The 22,510-nt window shown below is 44.8% G+C and overlaps 2 protein-coding genes across 4 annotated transcripts in view; both read left to right on the forward strand.

The window, feature by feature from the left end:
• Positions 1-19,264, forward strand: Xndc1n (XRCC1 N-terminal domain containing 1, N-terminal like). 3 transcript variants are annotated; one of them, XM_076939093.1, is made up of 11 exons: positions 1-477; positions 1,320-1,377; positions 4,589-4,742; positions 6,852-6,993; positions 10,027-10,182; positions 11,813-11,991; positions 13,788-13,873; positions 14,058-14,230; positions 15,923-15,998; positions 16,953-17,083; positions 17,544-19,264. In XM_076939093.1, exons 3-11 carry the CDS (start codon positions 4,698-4,700, stop codon positions 17,774-17,776), a joined length of 1,221 nt encoding a protein of 406 aa, XP_076795208.1. In that variant the 5' UTR covers positions 1-477; positions 1,320-1,377; positions 4,589-4,697; the 3' UTR covers positions 17,777-19,264. The 3 variants fall into 3 exon arrangements, with proteins under 3 accessions (XP_076795208.1, XP_034358211.1, XP_034358219.1); XM_034502320.2 differs by lacking the exon at positions 1,320-1,377; XM_034502328.2 differs by lacking the exons at positions 1,320-1,377; positions 10,027-10,182.
• Positions 18,580-22,510, forward strand: part of LOC117708536 (short transient receptor potential channel 2) — a 10,423-nt gene continuing 6,492 nt past the window's right edge. The window contains exons 1-3 of the mRNA XM_034502307.2: positions 18,580-18,699; positions 19,367-20,086; positions 21,805-22,017. Of these exons, the coding sequence (XP_034358198.1) occupies positions 18,685-18,699; positions 19,367-20,086; positions 21,805-22,017 (948 nt within the window). The 5' untranslated portion in view covers positions 18,580-18,684. The remainder of the gene's footprint in view (positions 18,700-19,366; positions 20,087-21,804; positions 22,018-22,510) is intronic.

Here is a 22,510-nt window from a genome sequence, read left to right on the forward strand (position 1 = left end):
AGACGCGTGTTCACTAAGAACTACATTTCCCATGCTGCACCGAGCCCGACCCGGAAATTTAAATCCCACTCGCTAAAGGCGGACTGTAGAGTGTAAAAATATATATAAAAACACAAACACGCAGGGTTTTGTTGTTTTGTTTTTAGATGTAGTAACTGCTGTATTTCATCAGAGGAAGTCATCTTCCAGAAGCAGCGGCTTCTTTAGGACTCAAAAACCCTTTCCTGGGCTACAGTAGAAAGGCTTGGGACCAGAAGGTCACGGAATTGGCGGGAGAATAAGATCCGAGCCCCGGAGCTGAGGCTACCACGACGTAAAGTTTGCGGACACCGGTGAGAAGGGTTGTGATTTGTCATCTGGAGAGGAGTAGGGAGGAGGGTGGCCAACAAGAAAATGAACAGAGCACCCAGTTCCGGAGTCTTAAGCCTCAGAGAGACTGAGAACTGAAGAACCGATTGGGACCTCAATGAGTAGCAGGTAATTGCTAATCATCTATGTGTTCCTTTTACGTTAGGTATGTCAGTAAGAATGAGTCAAAGAAAAACCCTGTTCTCCAGGAGCTTACAATCTGGTCAAGGGATAACTATATAGTTGTTACTGAGGAGGCACTTGTTAAATACTAAGTGAGAATCTGTTACTTTGAACTGATTAAGGCGTGTGTGTGTGTGTGTGTGTGTGTGTGTGTGTGTGTGTGTGTGTGTGTGACATTTTAAAGAGAGTAAGTATTCCAAGCAGGAGCGATAGCATGAGAAGACAGGAAGAAAACTTAAATGATGAACAGATTAGAAAGCCATTGTGGCTAAAAATGCATTAGGATTCATGGACTTACATGAGTAGGATATGGAAGAAAAAGTCAGCTCTGATGGATATGTTATGCTTGAGGCAGAGGTAAAATTGATCAAGACAACTCTGGTAGCCGGGCAGTGGTGGCGCATGCCTTTAATCCCAGCACTTGGGAGGCAGAGGCAGGTGGATTTCTGAGTTCGAGGCCAGCCTGGTCTACAGAGTAAGTTCCAGGACAGCCAGGGCTACACAGAGAAACCCTGTCTCGAAAAACAAAACAAAACAAAAGACAACTCTGGCATGAGCATACTGCCTGAGATCCCAACATTTGGGAGGCAGAGGGATCTGGAGTTAAGGGTTGGGCCAAATAACATACTAAGACCTTCATCTCAAAAATTATTTTGGGGGGCCAGCAAGATAGCACAGTGTTGGAGCTTGTTGGAGCTGGAGATATAGCTCAAAGATTAAGAGCACTTTTTCAGGAGATCCAGCACCCTCATGACAGTTTGCAATCATTTGTTTAACTCCATTTCCAGGAGATCTGATACCCTCTTTTGGCTTCTTCCAGCATTGGGCACACACGAGTACATATAGGTACGTGCAGGCAAAATACTCTTACACGTAAAATATAAATCATCTGGGGGGAAGAAAAGATGATTCAGTGGGAAAAGGCTTGCTACCAAGCCTAGTGGCCTGCATTCCATCTCCTGGACCCAAATGGTAGAGGGAGAAAATCTGACTCGTACAAGCTCTCTTCTGAACCCTGCATATCTACCCACACACAAAATAAATAAGTTTTTAAAAATAAATTTAATAAAAAATATTGGCTAGCTTGGGTTGCACAGCAGATATAAGGTCAGCCAGGACTATGTAGCAAGATCATGTCTCTAAAAGAAAAAAAGACCCTTACCTAAAGACATTTAGATATCGTTAAAACACTTGTTACTAAAGAATTATTGAACCTGAATGATGAATATATGAGTTCATTTACTTTCTTGTATTTTTGCATATATTAAAATTTTTAGCCGTGGCCAAGCATACATTCCTTTAATATCTGCACTTGACAGGAAGAGATGAGAGATTCTCTGTGAGTTTAGATACCAGCCTGGTTTACAAAGTAAGTTCTAGGACTGTCAGGGCTGCTCTACAGGGAAACTCTGCCTTGTTAAGCCAAAAACTAATAAATAAAATTTTAGTCCAGAAAGCTGATTAAGTTAGTAAAGTATGTTTTGTATATATAGAACCTCAGAGTTCAGATCCCCAGCACCTGCATAAAAATTCCAGGAGGCTGGTTGTGGTGGTGAAACCCTTCAATCTGTGCATCCTGTAGGCAGAGGCCAACTTGGTCTGCATAGCAAGTTCTAGGCTAGCCAAGACAGTATTTTTTTTTTTTTTTAAATAAAAAAGGCAGCAGCTGGTTGGTGCCTGTAACCTCAACACTGGGAAGTAGAGAAAGGAGGGTGCTGGGGACTTATTGGCAAGCCCTCCCAGCCAATCTTTGAGCTAGGTTAAGTGAGAGTAAAAAGCTCCTGTCTCAAAAAGTAAAGGGGAGAATGATAGAGGACACCTGACACCACGGGCCTTGAGAGTACATACATCTGTGAGGACACTTGACACCACGGGCCTTGAAAGTACATACATCTGTGTGCACTCATAAAACGTTTCTGAGCTGCGTATGGCAGCTCACACTTGTGATCACAACACTTGGGAAATAGAAGCAGAGTTTCCTTGAGTTCAAGATCAGCCTGAGCCACATAGTAAGTTCTGTCCTCACCTGGGCTACAAAGTGAGACTGTCTCAAAAAACAAACAAACAAAGTAAATCAAAAAAATTTAGCAGAAGACCAACTACAATACCCAGATGAAAATATGTGCTTATTTATTTATGAATAGGCTCTTGCTGCGTCGCCCAGGCTGGCCCTGTAAAGAATATATTTTTATTCTCCTGATGTGATTGTCGTCTGTGAGGCTTACTGCCTCCCTCTACTAACCTAGGCCTCGTCCTAGAAGCTTCTAGCCTCTGTACAATCTAATCTGGGCCTACAGTATTTCCAGCCTCTGATATTTACTGTTGAATAAGCTCATCCTTTCTTGTTCTTTCTGAACTTTGGCTGGCTGGTTCATCTCAGCTGCTCTGGCTCAAACTCCTCCCCAGGCTGACTGATTCAATTTGGTTTCTTTCCACTTCTCACTGAATTGCCCTGCTTGGCCTCAAACTGAGTCTAGCGATCTGTTATTTTCTGGCTTGTCATTCCCTGGCGTGTTCTCTCTTCAACCTGTCTGTAAAACTGTCCCAATAAAACTGCCTCCTCCCTCTCTCCCTTTGCACTGTTCCCTCTTAAGTAGCCACTCTTTCCTCTCTGTTCTCATGAGAGTTGGGCATATCCTATTCTGTCAAATCTTTCTCTGATTCTTCACTTTGTCTGCCTCTAAACTAGACATCACTTTCAAACATGGGTGCTTCCTTCTACAAACTGACTTTACCTTCATTGTATTAAAGCTAATGGCTGAGCCACACCACAGCTAAAAACTGTTTTTCCTTTCCAGTAAATAACACAATCTCAGGGTCCACAGTGTGATCAAATATCCTGCAACATGGCCCCAAACTCCACCTCCCCCTCCCCCATAGCTGGGATAATGGGTGCATGATGCTGTACCTGGCTCCTGTGAGCTTTTTTAATTAATTAATTAATTAATTAATTATTTGATGTACAGTTGGTGTTTGGCCTACATGTATGTCTGTGTGAGGGTGTCAGATCCTCTGAAACTGGAGTTATAGACAGCTGTAAGCTGCTTTGTGGGTGCTAGGATTTGAACTCAGGTCCTCTATCAGAGCAGCCAATGCCCTTAACCTCTGAGCCATGTAAAGACAAAATAAGTTAGAAAAACAATCCATCTCTTAGACCCAAGAATATTTTATTTTGGCCAGGCGGTGGTGGCACACGCCTTTAATCCCAGCACTTGGGAGGCAGAGGCAGGCGGATTTCTGAGTTCTGGTCTACAGAGTGAGTTCCAGGACAGCCAGGGCTACACAGAGAAACCCTGTCTCAAAAAAAAAAAAAAAAAAAAAAAAAAAAAAAAAGAATATTTTATTTTGAATCAGGGTCTGCTTATGTAACCCCAGGCTATCCTTAAACCTGCTGTGTAGCACAGGCTGGCCTTAAACTCTGTGTCCTCTTGTTTTAGCCTCCCAAAAGCTGGGATCATAGGCATGGGACACCACACCCACCTTGGAGGAATGAAAAGCTATTTTAGGAAGATTAATTGAAAAGACAAAGCAGTATAAATACATTATATAATACGATATATAATGTATTTAGTTGTACATTTATTATGTTCCAAGGTCGTAGAGATGGATGACTTATGGCACCATTCACGTTCTTGGGAGCCACTTAAATATAAATCCAACATTACTGTAATAATAGTTTGTTTGTTTTAATTTGCTGCTTTGTTTCCCTGAAGCTGTCTCACAGTTTGGGGAGAGGGGGATGTCTGTAGTCCCTAATGGCCCTGAGGGGTGAGGCAACTGCTGTAAATAAATAATTCTTGTTTTCAAAGAAACAAGAGTGAGCCCAGGGACAGTGGTTTACGCCTTTAATCCCAGCATTAGGAGGGCAGAGGTATGCAGATCTCTTTGAGTTTAAGGCCAGCCTATTCTACAGAGTGAGTTCCAGGACAAAGAAACCCTTTCTCAAAAAAACAGAGAGAGAGAGAGAGAGAGAGAGAGAGAGAGAGAGAGAGAGAGAGAAAAGTAGCTTATTTTCTTTTTTCTTTCTTTCTTTCTTTTTTTTTTTTTTTTTTTCCAGGAGTAGTGTAAGGATTCTTGTTCTCCCAAAAGCTACCAAGAGCAAAACATAGACAGTGCCACCGTGGTTACAGAAGACATCCTGGGAGGAAGCGTATAAGTGGCCTCCGATGGCTCCTGTGAAGATCAGTCATGTGGTGTCATTTTCCTCTCAGGTATATTAGTCTCCCTCCATGATCGCTCTACTCTTTGTGGTTAAAAGGAAAGGATAAATATAGGAGACTTGCTGTGCCTTGTAAATAGCTGACAAAACCCTAGGCCTATCTATACCAGAGTCCCGAGATGGCAGTTTGGTCATTGTGCTATTGACATTAATCAAAGATACTCAAGGCCATACTTGACCATGAGGATATAGTGACCACCATCAAATTTGCTCACTTTCTGAATGTCTACAGTTTCCATCTTTGCTAGATCCCAGGCTTTGGGCCCAATGCCAGTCTCATGGGGGATTGTTGGAGACTCCCACCAGTCATTTGCTTCATCCATTATCCCCTCTTTCCTTCCATTGCACTGGTCTTTTTTGATGGGTGCCATTGACATTTGTGTAATCTAAGTGTGTTTTACAGCAGTACCATTGCCATGATAGAATATTAAGCATTCCTAATGGCAGTATTACTTCGTGGTGATTATGACAGTCAAAAGTATCCCCACACAGGGCTCGAGAGATGGCGCAGTGGTTAGAGCACTTGTCTTGCAGAAGATGTAATTCTTAGCACCTATACAGTGGCTCACAACCATACTTAACCCCAGTTCCAGGGAACCCAACAGCCATGTAAGTGGTGAACATACATGTATCCTGGCAAAACAGTCATACACATAAAATAAAAGTAAAAAAATTATTTTTTTTTAAATCCCTGAACATTTCAGAGAACTTCCTTAGATGATGCTTAGGAACTACTATATTTTAAACCACAAAATTAACTAAAAAGTATTTTCACCCTCCTTACCTGCAGGTCAGCTTGAACTTTCCTCATTGTCCTCCTTCTCCTCTTTTTTTTCGGTTGTTGTTGTTGTTTTGTTTTTTTGAGACTCACAATATATCCCTGACAGGTGCCGAACTTTATATACACTATAATGGCCTCTAACTCAAAAAGACGTACCTGCCTTTGCTCCTGAGTATTGTTTGCTTTTGTAGGTTTGTTTGTTTGTTTGATTGTTTGTTTGAGAGAAGGTCTTGGCCTGTAGCCCAGGCTGGCCTTGAATTCAACTGTGTATCCACGGTTGGCCTCCAACTCTCAAATCATCCTGATTTAGCCTTCTGCGTGCGAGAATTATAGGTATGGACTGCTATACCCACCTTCAAGTGTTTGGTCATAGAATCTTCTAGAACTCTGTAGAGACTGTTCTAGAAGCTGAAGAGAAGGATGAGGGCATGTCTGTAACCTCCCTCGCCAACCTATATTTTAGAGCTTTACTTTTATTTTATGAGAAAAACATTCACACACATGTGAAATTAACTTTTAAAAAGAAAGGTTTTATTGCTGAAACAAACTGAAAAAGAGTACACACTCTGTTGTTGGTTGTAGTGGTACACATGTATAATTCTAACTCTTGGCAGGAGTTTATTATGTTTGAAGCTAGCCTGGGCTATATAAACAAAAAATCTTATTTTATAGAATTATTTTGGAGGTAAATAAACGTCTGTGTAAAGGTCTTATGAATAAAGAACTGTATAGTATAGTGGGGTTTTTGTTTGTTTGTTTTTTGTTTGTTTGTTTTCTTTTGTTTTTTTGTTTTGGTTTTGGCTTTTCGAGACAGGGTTTCTCTGTGTATCCCTGGCTGTCCTGGAACTCTGTAGACCAGGTTGGCCTCGAACTCAGAAATCCGCCTGCCTCTGCCTCCCAAGTGCAGGGATTAAAGGCATGTGCCACCACTGCCCGGCTAATATAGTATAGTGTTAGAAGCTCTATTTTTAGAAACTTGGGATTGTGTTTTGCTCAGTAATTTAGCCTGAAGTTTTGGATGGTTTTGAAGCTCCCCCAGCCCTGCCTGCCATGCTTCAGTTTATCTAACTAAGCAGAAGTACTGATAAGAACCCAAGAGTCCTTAAGGAGGATTAAATGAGGTAGTCCAGTAAGTTAGTTAGAGGTGAATGCCTGTGAGTCAGGCTGCCTGAGTTCCTGTGGATGCTCCTGGTGCTTTCTGTCATGTTTGCGGGGCCTCAGCAGGTCTGGAACTGTAGACATCTCTTATTCTTAGGTGTTGTATTTTCCCTTGTGAGCTCAGAAACCCTCCTGATTTGTCTCTTCCTCCCTCTGATATAGGATCCCAAATATCCTGTGGAGAACTTGCTGAACCCCGACAGCCACAGGGGACCTTGGCTCAGCTGCCCTCAGGACAAGACTAGGCAACTGAAAGTGGAGTTTCAGCTGGAGAGGGCAGTGCCCATAAGCTATATTGATGTTGGTGAGTGAATTTTCAGGGCCTTTGGGACCTCTGAGGGATAAGATGACCCTCCCCACTCCCCTCAACTATCTCAGTTCATTCTGGCTGAGTAGCCTTCTGTAATAAACTGTGCTTAGATGTGAAGGGAAAATGATCTTTGCCCTTGGGGAAGGTTTGGTGTTGAAGAACTCCAGCGTCTTCATTCATAGAGAATGCAATATGGAACAGAGGCTCTAGCTCAGTTGGTAAAGTCCTAGTACATGAGGACTTGGTTTGATTCCCCAGAACCCACATTTAAAGTAGGCATGGGCATGGGAGACTGCTTAGTAGGAAACGCACTTGCCACGCAAGTGTAAGGATCTGAGTTTGAATTCCCAGAATCCATGAGACCCAGATGGGATGATCCACATCTGTAATCCCAGTGCCTCTATGGAAGACAGGAGGGTCACAGGCAAGCTAGTGTGAGTAACACAACAGCAAACAACAGAGACAGCCTACCTCAAACACACACACAGAGTATGGTGGCATACTCCCTATAACCCCAGCGCTTGGGAGGTAGAGATGAACGTCTACCTGGAGACCACTGATATGCTGCATAGTTGAATGTCAACTTGACACAAGCTACAGTCATCTGAGTGGAGGGAGCCTCAATTAAGAAAAAGCCTCCAGTTCAAAGCCAGCTTGGTCTACAGAGTTAGTTCCAGAAGAGCCAGGGCTACATAAAATAACCCTGGCTCAAAAAACAAACAAACAAACAAAAGAACAAAAGAACAAATGAAAGAAAGAAAGAAAGAAAGAAAGAAAGAAAGAAAGAAAGAAAGAAAGAAAGAAAGAACGTCTGTAAGATTGGGCTGTAGACAGACTGTAGAGCATTTTCTTTTTTATGAAATGTTATTTATTTATTAGTACACTGTAGCTGTTTTCAGACACATCAGAAGAGGGCATCAGATCCCATTACAGATGGTTGTGAGCCACCATGTGGTTGCTGGGAATTGAACTCTGGACCTCTGGAAGAACAGTCAGTGCTCTTAACTGCTGAGCCATCTCTCCAGCCAACATTTTTGTTTGTTTGTTTGTTTGTTTTGTTTTGTTTTTTGAGACAGGGTTTCTCTGTGTAGCCTGGGCTGTCCTGGAACTCACTCTGTAGACCAGGCTGGCCTCGGACTCAGAAATCCGCCTGCCTCTGCCTCCCAAGTGCTGGGATTAAAGGCATGTGCCACCACTGCCCGGTTCCCCAGCTTCAAGCACTTTCTTAATTAGTAATTAATGTGGGAAGCCCTTTTTTGGTAGTTCCTGGTTTCTATAGGAAAGCAGGCAGTTGGGCAGTGGTGTCGCATCCCTTTAATCCCAGCACTTGGGAGGCAGAGGCAGGCGGATTTCTGAGTTCGAGGCCAGCCTGGTCTACAGAGTGAGTTCAAGGACAGCCAGGGCTATACAGAAAAACACTGTCTTGAAAAAAGAAAGAAAGAAAGAAAAGAAAGCTAAGCAAGCCAGAATTCACCACCTTCCATGGCCCCATAGCAGCTCCTGCCTCCAGGCTTCCGCCCTGTGTGAACGCCTGTCCTCACTGCTTCAGTGATGAACATATGAAAGTGTAAGCCAAAGAAACCCTTTCCACCCCAACTTTGCTTTGGTCACAGTGGCCTCCTTGGCAAGCTCCAGGCCAGTAAAAGACTGTCTTTAAAAGACAAGGTGAGGGTATTGGCAAGATGGCTGAGTGGTTAAGATCACTGGCTGCTCTTAGGACATAGGTTCAATTCTCAGTACCCTCATGGTGACTAACAAACATCTGTAAGTTCAGATCCAGGAGATCTGACTCCCTCTTCTGGTGTCTGAGGACACCAGGCACACAAGTGATACACAGACATACATGCAGCAAAACACCTATACACATACAATAAAACAATTAAAACAAAGATGGACACCACCTGAAGAACACTAGGGGAAGCTTGTCCTCTTGCTTCCATGCATTGACAGCATGCACACATAGATGCATCCACTAAAGAGAATACAATGTGAATGTTACTTCTAGAATTATGCTGTGAACTCCCTAGCTTCCATTTGTATAGTCTGGGTAAAGCCTTAGGGCGCTGACATGATAATGATACCAAATATGTTACAAATGATATATAATGTATTTATGTTTTTATATAGTTGTATAATTAGCTGGGCAGTGGTGGCACATGCCTTTAATCCCAGCACTTGGGAGGCAGAGGCAGGTGGATTTCTGAGTTCAAGGCCAGCCTGATCTACAGAGTGAGTTCCAGGACAGCCAGGGCTACACAGAGAAACCCTGTCTTAAAAAACCAAAAAAATAAATTAAAAAAAAAAAAAAAAAATATATATATATATATATATATATATATATATATATATATATTTGTATAATTAATTATGTATAAATATAATGAATGTATAAATATATTTTTATTTATAATATAAATAAATATGGTTATATTATATAATATTTATATATTATATACATATATTATTATATATAATTATATAAATAATACCTTACACACCTCTAAAGTCAGGGGGAATGAAAGTGAAATGTGCATAGGCATTTATAGATTACAAAAGTTGATGCCAGGTATGATGGTACATCACTTTAATTCAAGCACTTGAGAGACAAGCAGTCAGATCTCTTGTGAGTTTGAGAAACAGCCTGGTCTACATAAGTGAACTCCAGGCCAGCCAAGGCTACATAGAAAGACTGTCTTAACAGAAACAAACAAACAAACAAGTTGGCTTTAGAATTCTTCAGATTAAAGAATGGTTAGAGGCCACTGTCTTGGCTTTCTTGGGACAGAAAGATGTTGGTTCCCTTCCAGGGAATAGTGCCTCCCAGGGCAGGCTGAGATGGCTATGGTGACCCTTCACCATCATTTAATGGCCTGGGGTTTCATTCCATTGCAGTTGGTGGTTCCTTGTGTGACTCCACATGCTGCCAGCACTTTGTGGCTTCTGACTGCCGTAGAGTGGAGCGTCCCCTTCCCACCCCGTACTCTCTTCTACAGCCATCCTTATCCATCTTTCCCTTTTTGTCCTCAGGTAACTGTGGCTGTGCTTTCCTACAGATTGATGTGGGTCGTTCTTCCTGGCCCCTGGACAGACCTTTTGTCACCCTGCTCCCTGCCACCATGCTAATGTCCCTCACTGACTCAAAGGAGGGGAAGAACCGCTCAGGGGTCCGGATGTTTAAAGATGGTAAAGAGGACCAAAGCAGAAGGCAGTGCAGTGTAGAGGCGGGTCTTAGTGCTGCTGGGTATAGACTGTGGGTGGGGCCTGTGCAAGCCTTAGCTGCATCTGTCAGGAGAACAGGGTAAGCTAATGTTTGTGTGAGTTCTGCCTGGTGACAGTGTTGGGGGTATTTATGAGTATGATTTATGTATTTACCTGTGACTCATTTGTGTCTGATTCATTGTGTTTCAGGGTTTTGGTTATTGTACAGCCCAGGCTAGCCTTAACTACTTCCTGCTCTAGCCACCCAGGTGCTAGAATTGCAGGCATATACCACCGCACCCATTTCAATGTATGTTTTTATTTGAATAATTGTGTTTAATTTCTAGCATGACAAAAAAGAAAAAAAAGTATAAAATAAATTTTGCTGGCTATATTTATATAATACATAGGTTTTTTTTCTGAATTCTGTTTATATAAATCTGTGTTCATTGGGCACTGTAACAGATGCATAAGATATGATTCCTGGACTCTCAGGAATACAGTCTGTCATTTGTGTTTAAATTGGACTTTTGTAGAGTAAGAGATTTCGGAGAGGTTTTTGAGGTGTAGGGAATGACACAGTGGTTGGATTATGTGAGGAGTCAGAAATGTGAAGTTTGGGGGCTGGAGAGATGGCGCAGAGGTTAAAAGCACTGTCTGCTCTTCCAGGAGTCCTGAATTCAATTTCCAGTAACCACATGGTGGCTCATAACCGTCTTTAGTGAGATCTGGTGCCCTCTTCTGGCTGCAGGCATACATGCAGGCAGAACACTGTACATACTAAATAAATAAATAAATCTTTTTATCTTTTTTTTTTTTTTTAAGTTAGGTTTGTGGTATTGGTGTTTGACACCGGGGAGGCTGCATAGAGTGGGTAGGAGTGTGTGGGAGGTTGTGGCCTCATGTTCAGGAGGTGGAGACTGGTATGGAACTGTGAGGAGTGGTTAGAAGATAAGGAACTAGGCTGAAAGGGCCTCGCCTCACCTGTCTTCCAAACCGTCCCCTGAGCCACACAACCTGGTTGGAACATACTGGTGATCTCCATTCTTCCTCTTGTTGGCATTTACTATGTGTAGGCCTTGTCTTTCCTTTCTTCCAATGTGGTCATTCTTCTTTCTCTCCTGCCTTCTTCTCTGTTGCTGGAGTCCATGCTTACATACACATGCACACACGCGCACACACACATACACACCTCCCTCTCCTTCTCCTCTCTTTTTTCCTCTTTCCAGGGTTTCATGTAGCCTAAGCAGACCTCAAACTTGCTTTGCAACCCAGGCTGGCCTTGAACTCCTGATCCTCTTGCCTCTATTCCCCAGTGCTGAGTTCACAGCCATGCACATCCATGCCCAGCTTTCCTTTATCTCTCTCATTTGTAAATATTTATTTCTATCCTTTTTTTGTTTATGTAAATGTGGGAGGAACATGTGTATGTACTCGTATCCAAGGAGGCCAGAAGAAGGTGTGAGATCCCTGGGACTAGGATTACAGGCAAACCACGTGACAGGGGTGCTAAGAACTGAACTCTGGTCTTCTATAAGAATAATAAGCACTCTTAACTACTGAGCCATCTCTCCAGCCCTTCCTTTTTCTCTGATTTTTTTTTTTTTTTCTTCAGATGATTTCCTCACTCCAGCCTCAGGAGAATCATGGGATCGGCTTCGATTGACCTGCTCCCAACCTTTCACACGTCATCAGTCCTTTGGCCTGGCCTTCCTACGAGTGCGGTCCTCTTTGGACTCTCTGGCTGACCCTATAATAGATCCCTCAGCCCCTGGAAGCTCTGGGCTTAGCCAGGTATGATCAATGGTGGGGAGAGGATTTACTTTTCTCTAACTTTTCAGTCCCTAGTTAGAATCTGATACTTGATTGAAGAAAAGTAAACAGAGAGAAAAAGAACATAAGATTTCCTGTGTATGAACTAACGACTTGACTGATCCATGGAATGGTTAAGTGAAAGGATTTTATTGTAGATATGAGAAAGAGAACAACCAGAGCCACTCAGAAGAATCCAGAACAGAAAGTAGACTGTACAGAGCCAGTAGACTTGACCTGCCCAGGAGTATGAGAGAGAGAGAGAGAGAGAGAGAGAGAGAGAGAGAGAGAGAGAGAGAGAGAATAGTAGGGGATAGCAAATAGAATGTAGTGAGAGAAACACGGGCAGAGGAGAGGGAGGGAGAGAGAGTAGCCATGGCAAGAATAGCAGTGTTATCAGGAAAATGAGTAGCTGAGGGAGAGATGCCGTGAGCTCCACAGTTTAGGGGAGGAGAGGAGAGAAGGGCAGGATGCTAGCTAGCATGGACTGTGAAATCTGTAACAGGGACTCCTGATACTGAGGCAGCATAAAGGCCAGTGTGCACCTTGCCATGCTGATATGCACTGCAGGCGGGCGTTTGTCCTTTCTGCCAGTGATAAGAGAAATAATTCCTTTTGGTAGAGGAAGCCTAACCCATCTACCAAAGTTGTACACGTTCCTGAACAATGCTGACTTTAACCTAACCACCAGAGATCCTCCTAGAGTCCAGGCTGAGCCCATTTCTGGATATTTGGACTGCCTTTCAAAGTTTATGAAATTGGAGTCCGCTTTGGACCTGAACACCCTGGTTTTGTGGAATAAATTCCTTTCTTTTCTTTTACAGAGCAGAGATGTGAATGTGCCTTGAATACAGTCTACACAAAGCTGTTGGGCCATTTGTTCTTTAGCTTCTGAAATTGTTTTTGAATCTCAACTTAACCTTATATGTTATTTCTGGGTTTGCAACGAGTTCGCTCTTGAAAGACCCCAAGGCAGCCCCACTGCCTTGCAAAGCCCTCTGTATCTTAGATATGTACCTGGCTGTATCATTTCATCTGAGCACTTGGGAGGCAGAAGCAGGTGGATCTCTTGTGAGTTTTTGTTTTGAGACAGGGTTTCTCTATAGCCCTAGCTATCTCTGTAGACCAGGTTGACCTTGAACTCAGAGATTAAAGGTGTGAGCCACCACTGCCTGCCACTGGAATAATGTTTTGGTTTTTTTTGGTTTTTGTCTGTTTTGGGCTTTGGGTAATTTGAGTTTTTTGTTTGTTTTTCAAAGCAGCGTTTCTCTGTGTAGCCCTGGCTGTCCTGGAACTCACTCTGTAGACCAGGCTGGCCTCAAACTCACAGAAATACATCTGCCACTGCCTCCCAGGTGCTGGGATTAAAGGCATGAGGCAACACTGTCAGGTGGAATGATGGCTTTTTAAATGTCCAACTTAAAAGTATATTTTATTTTATTGAAACAAGATCTTGCTCTGTAGCTTGTCTTAAACATCTGATAATATACACCATACAAGTTCATTTTATTTATATAAAGTATGACATAGATAGATATATATTTTAAAGGTTTACAAGAGACAGACTCAAAAGTTTGCATATTCCATTAGTCCCCATGGGCTGGTTTCACCCATAGTGTGGATCTTTTAGTCCCAGAGCCCTTCTGATCATGACAAAACCCTGAACATAAAAAATCTCAGCATTATGGATTGCTCACTACAGATACAATCAAGTTCATTCCTAGGCAGCAGTGTCCTCTGCTGGTGAATCTGGGTATTCTTCTCCATTTTCTCCTCAGAACTCTACTGATGTGCTGGAGTCTGATCCTAGCCCCTGGCTGGCTAATCCTTCTATCCGGAGGACATTCTTCCCAGATCCCCAGACGTATGTACCTGCTGTTGATATTTCTCCTGTAAGGAAAAGACCATGAGCACAAAAACCCATCCCATGGTCCCCTGGCTAATCACTTAGGGTCTAAACATGTCAGAATAGCAAACTATGTTTCTTGGTTCAAGTACGTAGAATAATGTCTATATTCTGAGTGAAACCAAATACTGTTTCTCTGCAGGAGCACCAAGGAAATTTCAGAACTCAAGGGAATGTTGAAGCAATTGCAGCCAGGGCCTCTGGGGCGGGCAGCCCGCATGGTGCTTTCTGCTGCCCGTAAGGCACCTCCAACCAGTGTCATGAGCCCAAACAACAGCCATGGAGAACCAGGTCCCAGTCATCCGGAGAGTGCAGGTGTGGCCCCATGATCTGCCCTTAATGCGCATTGCCTTTCCTGACTCTACCACAGTGTACGGGAGTAGCTCACTGGCTTCAAGTGAAAGAGAGAAAACTGTCATGGAAAAGAGAAATTAAATCTTACATAATAACTGAAAGAGCACCGGCCTAGGAATCAGGAATCTTTGTCTTTGCCTCAATTTGCTCATGTTTATAGGAAAAAAGGTTAAACCAAATAAACCCAAGCCCGGTGCAATATTAGCATTCTGTGATCATCTCAGAAAGACAGTTATGGTGAATCCCCCAATCCCAACACTTGGGAAGTGGAGGAAGCAGAAGGATCAATAGCAAGATCATTCTTAGCTCCATAGAGAGCTGCAGGCCAGCTTGAGTAACACAAGGCCCTGTCTCAAAAGAAAAGAAATGTCTGTGGTCATCTAGGGCTCTCCTGGAGAGGGCGTTATTCCAGCTCATTCCAGGAGGTTGGAAAGTCAGCATCTCAGAGTGTGGTGGCTATTTCATTGATGACAAACACAAGGGAAGGACAGGGCCAGCCAGAAGTCACAGCCTCTTTACCCCCTTGAGACAAGATCTCTCACCACTTAGCTCTTAGCTGGCCTAGAACTCACAGGGACGCCCCTGTCTCTGCCTCCCCCGTGCTGGTTTAAAGGCATATGTCACCATATTCTAGCTTTTTGCAGCCTACTCAGACACTGCCATTTGCTAGATACCGCCTCCACTTAGAGGGGCTCTCAGGACAAGCAGGCAGTAGGTAATGGGGGTCTGAGGCTGTAAAAATCTATAATTTTTAAAGAAAAGACTGAAAAAAAAAACCAAGCATTTGGGGACTTGTGGGTATCTACTATTGATAAGGTACTGATATTATATAAGCACTTTGAAATACACTCAGTACAGAAATACTGTACCAAGTGTTTCTGAATAATTACTTGGAAACTGAAACAAACAAACAAACACAAAATTCTGAATAAAATTACTTGGAAATGGAAAAGAAAACAAAAAACAAGTGTTTCTGAAATTCCAAATAAATAAGTAAATTTAATTTACTTATGTTAACACCCACTTGACAGATACTTAGTGGATATCTCTATGTGCTAACCTCATATGGTGCCGGACATATCTATAATAAATAACATAACAGAGCTCATATCTTAATAAAGAAATGCTGCCTCTGTCAAACAAGGAAACCTAAAGCTAAACTATGATAAATACTTTAAAGGAAAAGATCACAGAATGACAAGATTTCAGTCAGAATCCAGGGAAAGGCCTGTAGGAATAAGTGTTTCATCTCAGATGAAGTGCAGTTGAACGAGAAAAAAATTAAGATAGCATATCTCAAAAGAAAAGTAAAAATGTGGAGGCCTTTCGTAAATAGCTAGACATTTTGTTTGATTTTGTTTTTTAAGAAAATGTCTCACTATTCATCCCAAATTGACCTTGAACCTGCTGCCCTCCAGCCTCAGCTGCCTTAGTGCTAGACCCTGTCTCTGCCTCCCCCATGCTGGTTTAAAGGCGTATGTCACCGTATTCTAGGGTTTCTCTGTGTAGTCCTGGCTGTCCTGGACTCACTCTGTAGACCAGGCTGGCCTCGAACTCAGAAATCTGCCTGCCTCTGCCTCCCAAGTGCTGGGAGTAAAGGCGTGTGATACCACCGCCTGGCTGATAAGAAATTAACGAGCATTTCTCATGCAGAGCCCAGAGCAGAAGAACCCAACAGGAAGAACGATGCAGGAAGAAGGAAGAGGAGGAAAGTGCAGGAGCAAAGGAGGTAGGCAGAGTCATCCCCCGCCCACTGCTCTCCTAAACCCCAAAGGAGGCAGGCAGCAGTCATCCCCTGCCCACTGCTCTCCTAAACCCCAAAGGAGGTAGGCAGAGTCATCCCCCGCCCACTGCTCTCCTAAACCCCAAAGGAGGCAGGCAGCAGTCATCCCCTGCCCGCTGCTCTCCTAAACCCTTCCCCGTTCATCAGACTTGAAGATAGGCAGAAACTGGCTCTGTAGTGAACCAGAATCAGAAGGTATGCACACTGCATGTGATCAAAATGTAAATCTTTTATCTTGGGCCTGTAATCCTAGCATGGAACATGTAATCAGGAAGCTTGCACGTTTGACTACTTCTGGGACTGCTGGACTACTGGGATATACAGCAAGTTTCAGGGCAGCCTGAAATGAGTGGTTGCTGGTGTCTATGGGGACAGACGAATGGAGTGACTAACATGCATTTGGGGTTTCTTTGGGGGTTGATTAAAAAAAAAAAAAAGTCCTAGAAATACTCAGCTTGGAAGTATCTTTAATCCATATTTCCAGAGGCCAATTTTATAGTATGTATATAATATCTCAATTTTAAAATTAAAAAAACTTCCAGGCATGATGGCATATGACTTTAATCCCAGGAGCTGAAAGGCAAAGACAGTCAGAACTTGAGTTCTGGGAAAGCCTGGTTTTCCTAGCTTTGTATGGCAAGTTCTAGGCCATACAGGGCTACATAGTGAGACCCTATCTCAAAATTAACTAATTTCTAAAAACTGAGGCCAATGATAGAAACTCTGTTGTCAAATGGTCAAAGGTTAACTGCCTTCCTCCAAGTCTGTCATAGGAATAGGAAAACAAGAACTCTGAGTTACTGTCTCCACTCGATTCTTCATGCTTCCGATGTGGATTCTGTACCTTCAGCCTCTGTCGTCTCTCCCAGACAGCTGGCCTTAAACTGCTCTTCCCCACAGACTGTCGTCCAACTCAAGTTCTCAGCCAAATAGGAGGGGGACAGGAAGGACAAGGCAAAGACAGCACCAACCTCAGACCAGAAGTGATGACGGTGGGATGCAGGCTACCGGACAGTGTCCCATTTGTGCAGGTGAGCTGCTTCAATTACCATGAGGGGTGGATGTCATTCTAGACAATTAGTGGACTCCAAGTACAATAGGAGACCCTGTCTCAAAGAATCAGTTGGAGAAGCAAGAAGATATGCAGTATCACCCTCTGGCCTCTATAAGGACATACATATGGTACGCACCTACCAATCAGTTTTGTTACACACACAAACACACACACACACACACACTGAGTTTTGATTTGTCCAAGCCTGGTGGCAATGTTCTTTATGCTCACAGCTGACCTTTCCCAGTAGACTCAATGTTCTGTAAGGACATCCATATCCCTCTGCACCTAGTAAATGTCTGATGGATGTTTGACAGACACATGGGAGTGTCTTTCAGCAAGCAGTTGCACTGTGGTGGCAGATACTCCCTTCAGCATCTGGGGATGGCAACTTGCCTGGGAGCAGGCCCAGTTTAATTGTCTCCTTTTCTCATTAGGTTCCTTCAGTATTGAGACTCTTCCCCGGCATGCTGCCACTTGTGGAGAGAGCTCCCCACCCCAGCCAGCTTCTCCTGCCTCCTTGTCTTCCTCGGAGTCCGTGCTATGGGTGTCCTCCCCAGAGAGCTCGCCTCCACCTTCCTGGACCCAGTGCCCTATTTGTGAATTACAATTCTCGGCAAGAGAAATAGAAGAACATGCCAGCATGTGTGGGGAAGTTTTTCCAGCCTGAGCAGTGACATTCTGTTGACCCTTTATGTTGGAGCCTGGGGAATGGATCTCCTGTGGCTCAGAAGGGTTGGTTCCCCTCCCTTCAGCTATTACCTCAGGACTCTGCCTGCCTGAGAACACTTTGGACCCAGCTTGCTCCCCATGCCTGTTGTCAAGGCTTTGTCACTATGGTACCCAATTCTCATAAGGATATTTTCCCCTTAGAACTTCTTTGGTAGAACTGATAAACTCTCCAAGGCCTTAGGACACTATCTAGAATGTGTTTCCTAATGCCCATTTTCCTGAAAGAAAAACTGAGGCTCAGTCAGAGGGAAAATACTGCCTGGAAATTATAAAGTCCTATGATGTTTTTGTAAGATGAGTGAGTCTTGAGCATGAAACTGATACCAAGTTCCATATGACCTTGACTTCTGTGTTCTTCATGGATGTCTGTCTCAGGTGTAATCAGATGACTGCTCTGAAACCTTACACTTTACTTATCGTGGGTGTGAAATGGGCCTTCAGTAACACAAAAACCCTTTATCTTCCTGCTCATAGGGTTCTTAAAGGAACCAGAGAGAGTCCTTTCTAAGGAGTAGATGGTTCTAGGTGTGGCCGTAAGGATTTGAGCAAATATTATTCCAGCTCTTTGAGATAGTTGGACCACAGAGTCTCCCCTGGAGCTGTGGCAGTCCAATTCTGCCTTGAAGAATTATGCACACTTCCCTTTTTCCCAGGAGAGTTCATCCTGTGGCACTAACACCCGTTCCCCTTATCCCCAAGGTACAAGGCAGGGAGAGAGCAGCTGGTCCTGGTAAAGGGAGGGCTCAGGGTGGGGCTTTGAGTGGAAATAAAGGAGGATGCTAGGCACAGTCAAGGGAGAGGCAGAGCTGGAGTTCAAGCCTTCAGCCTCTGCCCACGGGTGCAGCCATGGATCCCCTATCGGTGAGAAACCCTTGCTTCCCTCCCCTCCTCATCCCAGTCCCCGGGGATGCAGGGACAGCAGGACAAGTATGGGATGCTGCTGGTGGTGGGAGAGCCCTTGGATCCCTGATCCAGGGCCTAGAAGAAAAGGGCAAAGGGCTGGGCCGTGTAAAACAGGACCAAACAGTACCAAGGAGAAGAGATGCTGTCCTAAGTAGAAGGCCGAGTGAGCGTGTGGTGGAAGGGTAACATCTTAAGGTCCTGCTAGAGTCCTCTTCATAGAGAAAGGGTTTAGGAAAAGTCCAGCTTGAAGACCCTCCATGTGGGCATGTCTGGACTTGTCCTTCAGAGAGATGAACAAAGATGAAGTCAGCAGGCTGGGAACTGGATTCTTGCCAGATTCTGTGTGCTTGGGTAGAGGTTAGGTGCCTAGTGTGACCCCGACCACCAACTTTAATCACCTCTTCAGGGAACTAACACTGGGCCCTGTTATGTAGGATTTCTGTGAGAATGGAAGTGAGCTGAGTAAACACTCTCCACACTAGCTTTTCCTGTGAGAATCCATGTAATAAAATGGTTAACAAAACGGTATGTTGCCGATCTGTGTTTGGGATGAGGAAGGCATAATAGCTGATGACAGAAGGTAATCTTGGTAACTCAAGAGTGCTGTCCTCTCTCCTTCACCCAGCCACAGCCCAACTGGACTGAGATTGTGAACAAAAAGCTCAAATTCCCCCCCACACTCCTGCGTGCTATCCAGGAGGGCCAGCTGGGTCTTGTGCAACAGCTGCTAGAATCGGGCTCCGATGCCTTGGGTGCTGGGCCAGGTGGTCCCCTGCGGAATGTGGAAGAGTCTGAGGACCGCTCCTGGAGGGAAGCTCTCAATCTGGCTATCCGCCTGGGCCACGAGGTCATCACTGATGTTCTGCTGGCCAATGTCAAGTTTGACTTCCGGCAGATCCACGAAGCCTTGCTAGTGGCCGTGGACACAAACCAGCCAGCGGTAGTGCGTCGCCTGCTAGCTCGGCTGGAGCGGGAGAAAGGTCGAAAAGTAGACACCAAGTCTTTCTCTCTAGCCTTCTTTGACTCGTCAATTGATGGCTCCCGCTTTGCCCCTGGTGTCACTCCACTCACGCTGGCCTGCCAGAAGGACCTGTATGAGATTGCCCAGCTGCTTATGGACCAGGGCCACACGATTGCTCGGCCCCACCCAGTTTCCTGTGCCTGCCTCGAGTGCAGCAATGCCCGCAGATACGACCTGCTGAAGTTCTCACTATCCCGGATCAACACTTACCGAGGCATCGCAAGCCGGGCTCACCTCTCACTGGCCAGTGAGGATGCCATGCTGGCCGCCTTTCAGCTCAGTCGGGAGCTCAGGCGCCTTGCACGAAAGGAGCCTGAGTTTAAGGTTTGTTACCCCCACCCTTAACTCCATCCTGCCTTCAGTGTCCCGTGTCTCTTGTGGCACTGGGACAGGACTGGGCTTTGTGGTGGCCATTCTAGAAAGTTTGAGAAGTGGGAAATAGCAAATGAATAAGGCCTCGTGTTTTAAGAGCTACAATTTCATCTGGAACAGGCATTCATTCTAGTGACAGCCACTTATGTGAGGAGTACAGCTTCTACCTTAGAATACTCCAGATCTACTTAGGGGTACTCTAGATCCACCTAAGGGAAGAGAGAAGAATAGAAAAGAGCTGAACAGATTTAGATGTGACATTCAGTAAAGCGTGTCCCTTAGGGATGCCCAGTGTATGCTCACCAGGAGCACTGTATGTTGGGGCTCTCAGGCTTGTGATCATGGATGGAAAAGGGGGACAAGATGCTCCCAGGACTTTATTCAGTGCCTCTGCAAATGGTCCTCTTGCAAAGCACAGAAAACAGGAAAAGAAAGAGAGCGACCCGGCCTTTGTGTTTCAGGAAGATTCTTAAGGGTAGAGGTGTTTAAGCTTGGCTGTGGAAGAGGCTGGTTAGAGAGGATAAGCAAGGAAGGTGGTTGGAATAGACCTGAAGACCTAGCAAACGGTATATGATGGTAGAGTGCCTATGCATGAGCTCCAGCCCTTGATCCCCAGAACTACATGTGGTGGGTCATACCTGAAATCCCAGCACCTGGGTGGTAGAGACAGAACAAGCAAGAGTTCAAGACCATCTTTGGCAAGTTTTAAGCCAGCCTGGAATACATGAGATTTTACCTCAACAACCCTACCCCCAAAAAAATATGAGGACCTGGCATGGACCAAAGATACATGGAGTACCTAGTCAAGGCCTGGCATTGTACCACTCCCATTTGTCCATTGCTGAGTCCTTGGGATTCCCTGTGTGCCAAGCCAGACCATGTCTCCATCATCAAGACTGCCATTAGGTAGGAAATCTAGGAGGGTCTTATGAAAGCCTAGGACAAGATGAGGCTAGAGAGCCAGGAGAATAAAACGGTCCCCACCAGGAAGGAGCAGTGCTCTCAAAGGGCTTTCCCATCTCACGGCAGCTTATGGAGTGGGCAGGGCAGGGATTCTCATCCGTACATTACAGGCAGAGAGAAAAGGCTGCAAATAAAACAGGATAGGGTGGAAAATATGCAGCCAAGAACTCCACACATCTCCTTAAACTGCCGATACTGGTTCCATATAAGGGCCGGAAAAGTCAACAACATGAGCACAAGTATAAGAGGTAGGGCAGTGAAGTGGCTCAGCAGGGAAAGCTCCTGCCGCCACTGCCGCTGCTGCACAAGCCTGACGACCCCAGGACCCAAATAAAAAATGGAAAGAGAACCAATTCTACATAATTGTCCCATAGTGCATGTGAGCTATGGTCGGGACATACCTGCACACACATCACACACAATAACAATTAAAGAAAGTCTGGGAAGTTGGAGTTGCAGTGGGACAGGAATCAGGAATTAGAAGAGGAAATCCGAGGAGCAGGCAAACATCGTAGGTTTGGGATGCAGCGTCTTAGTGACATGGTGGGAATAGCACCAGATAAGTGAAGGTGACACAGGACTGATGAGGTAGCAGGAGAATGGAATAGACCCTGTGATGTCAGAGCTGACCCTGGCCCACGGTTCGGAGGAGGGGCAGGGACAGATTGGTCTGATGGCACACAACACTTTTTTTTTTTTTTTAACAGCCGCAATACATCGCCCTGGAGTCTCTCTGCCAGGACTATGGGTTTGAGTTGCTGGGCATGTGCCGGAATCAGAGTGAGGTCACTGCAGTGCTTAATGACCTGGGCGAGGATAGTGAGACTGAGCCTGAGGCTGAGGGCCTGGGCCAGGCCTTTGAGGAGGGCATCCCCAACCTGGCAAGACTGCGGTTGGCTGTCAACTACAACCAGAAACAGGTCAGCTGGGCCCTACTGCCTGCCCTCCCTCACCCTGGTCACTTGTCCTGTCTCCTCTAAGGCATGTTCTGAGTCAGCTTTATCTTGGGACTTTCTCTATCCTTGGGAACTTCTGAGACCTTGATTCTGAGTACCCATCCATATGAGCCCTTAACAGCAAGAGGGGAGGGTTCCCATCCTCTCCTGGTTACCTTCAATCTGAGCACTAACGATCCTTGGAAAGCTAGTCACTACAGGATCCCACCTTCAGGTCTCCACAGACTTAGCTTTGCGTCTAGCCTAATGAGTAACTTGGGCCCAGACTTCTGCTGTTAGACTACAACGCCTCACTCTATATAGTAAGGGGTTAAATGCCTGTGATTTTTTTTTCTTTCCTGTCTCATTAGAAGCCTTACCCGACAGCCAAGCTAAAGACAGGATCCTTGTCCAGCCTCCCACAGCCCCTGTCTTTTCACTCTCACCCCCATGCAGATATCCTGACCCACAAAGCGCT

The sequence above is a fragment of the Arvicanthis niloticus genome, chromosome 1 (genome assembly GCF_011762505.2).
Source record: "Arvicanthis niloticus isolate mArvNil1 chromosome 1, mArvNil1.pat.X, whole genome shotgun sequence".
In the NCBI taxonomy this organism is placed as follows: Eukaryota; Metazoa; Chordata; class Mammalia; order Rodentia; family Muridae; genus Arvicanthis; species Arvicanthis niloticus.

What these genes read in the sequence shown, in the direction of transcription:
- Xndc1n (XM_076939093.1), top strand. Translation starts at nt 4,698, where the DNA reads ATGGCTCCTGTGAAGATCAGTCATGTGGTGTCATTTTCCTCTCAG. An exon ending in TTCTTCCCAGATCCCCAGAC is followed by an intron (nt 13,874 to 14,057) that starts GTATGTACCTGC and finishes GTTTCTCTGCAG; the next exon opens with GAGCACCAAGGAAATTTCAG. An exon ending in ACAGTGTCCCATTTGTGCAG is followed by an intron (nt 17,084 to 17,543) that starts GTGAGCTGCTTC and finishes TTTTCTCATTAG; the next exon opens with GTTCCTTCAGTATTGAGACT.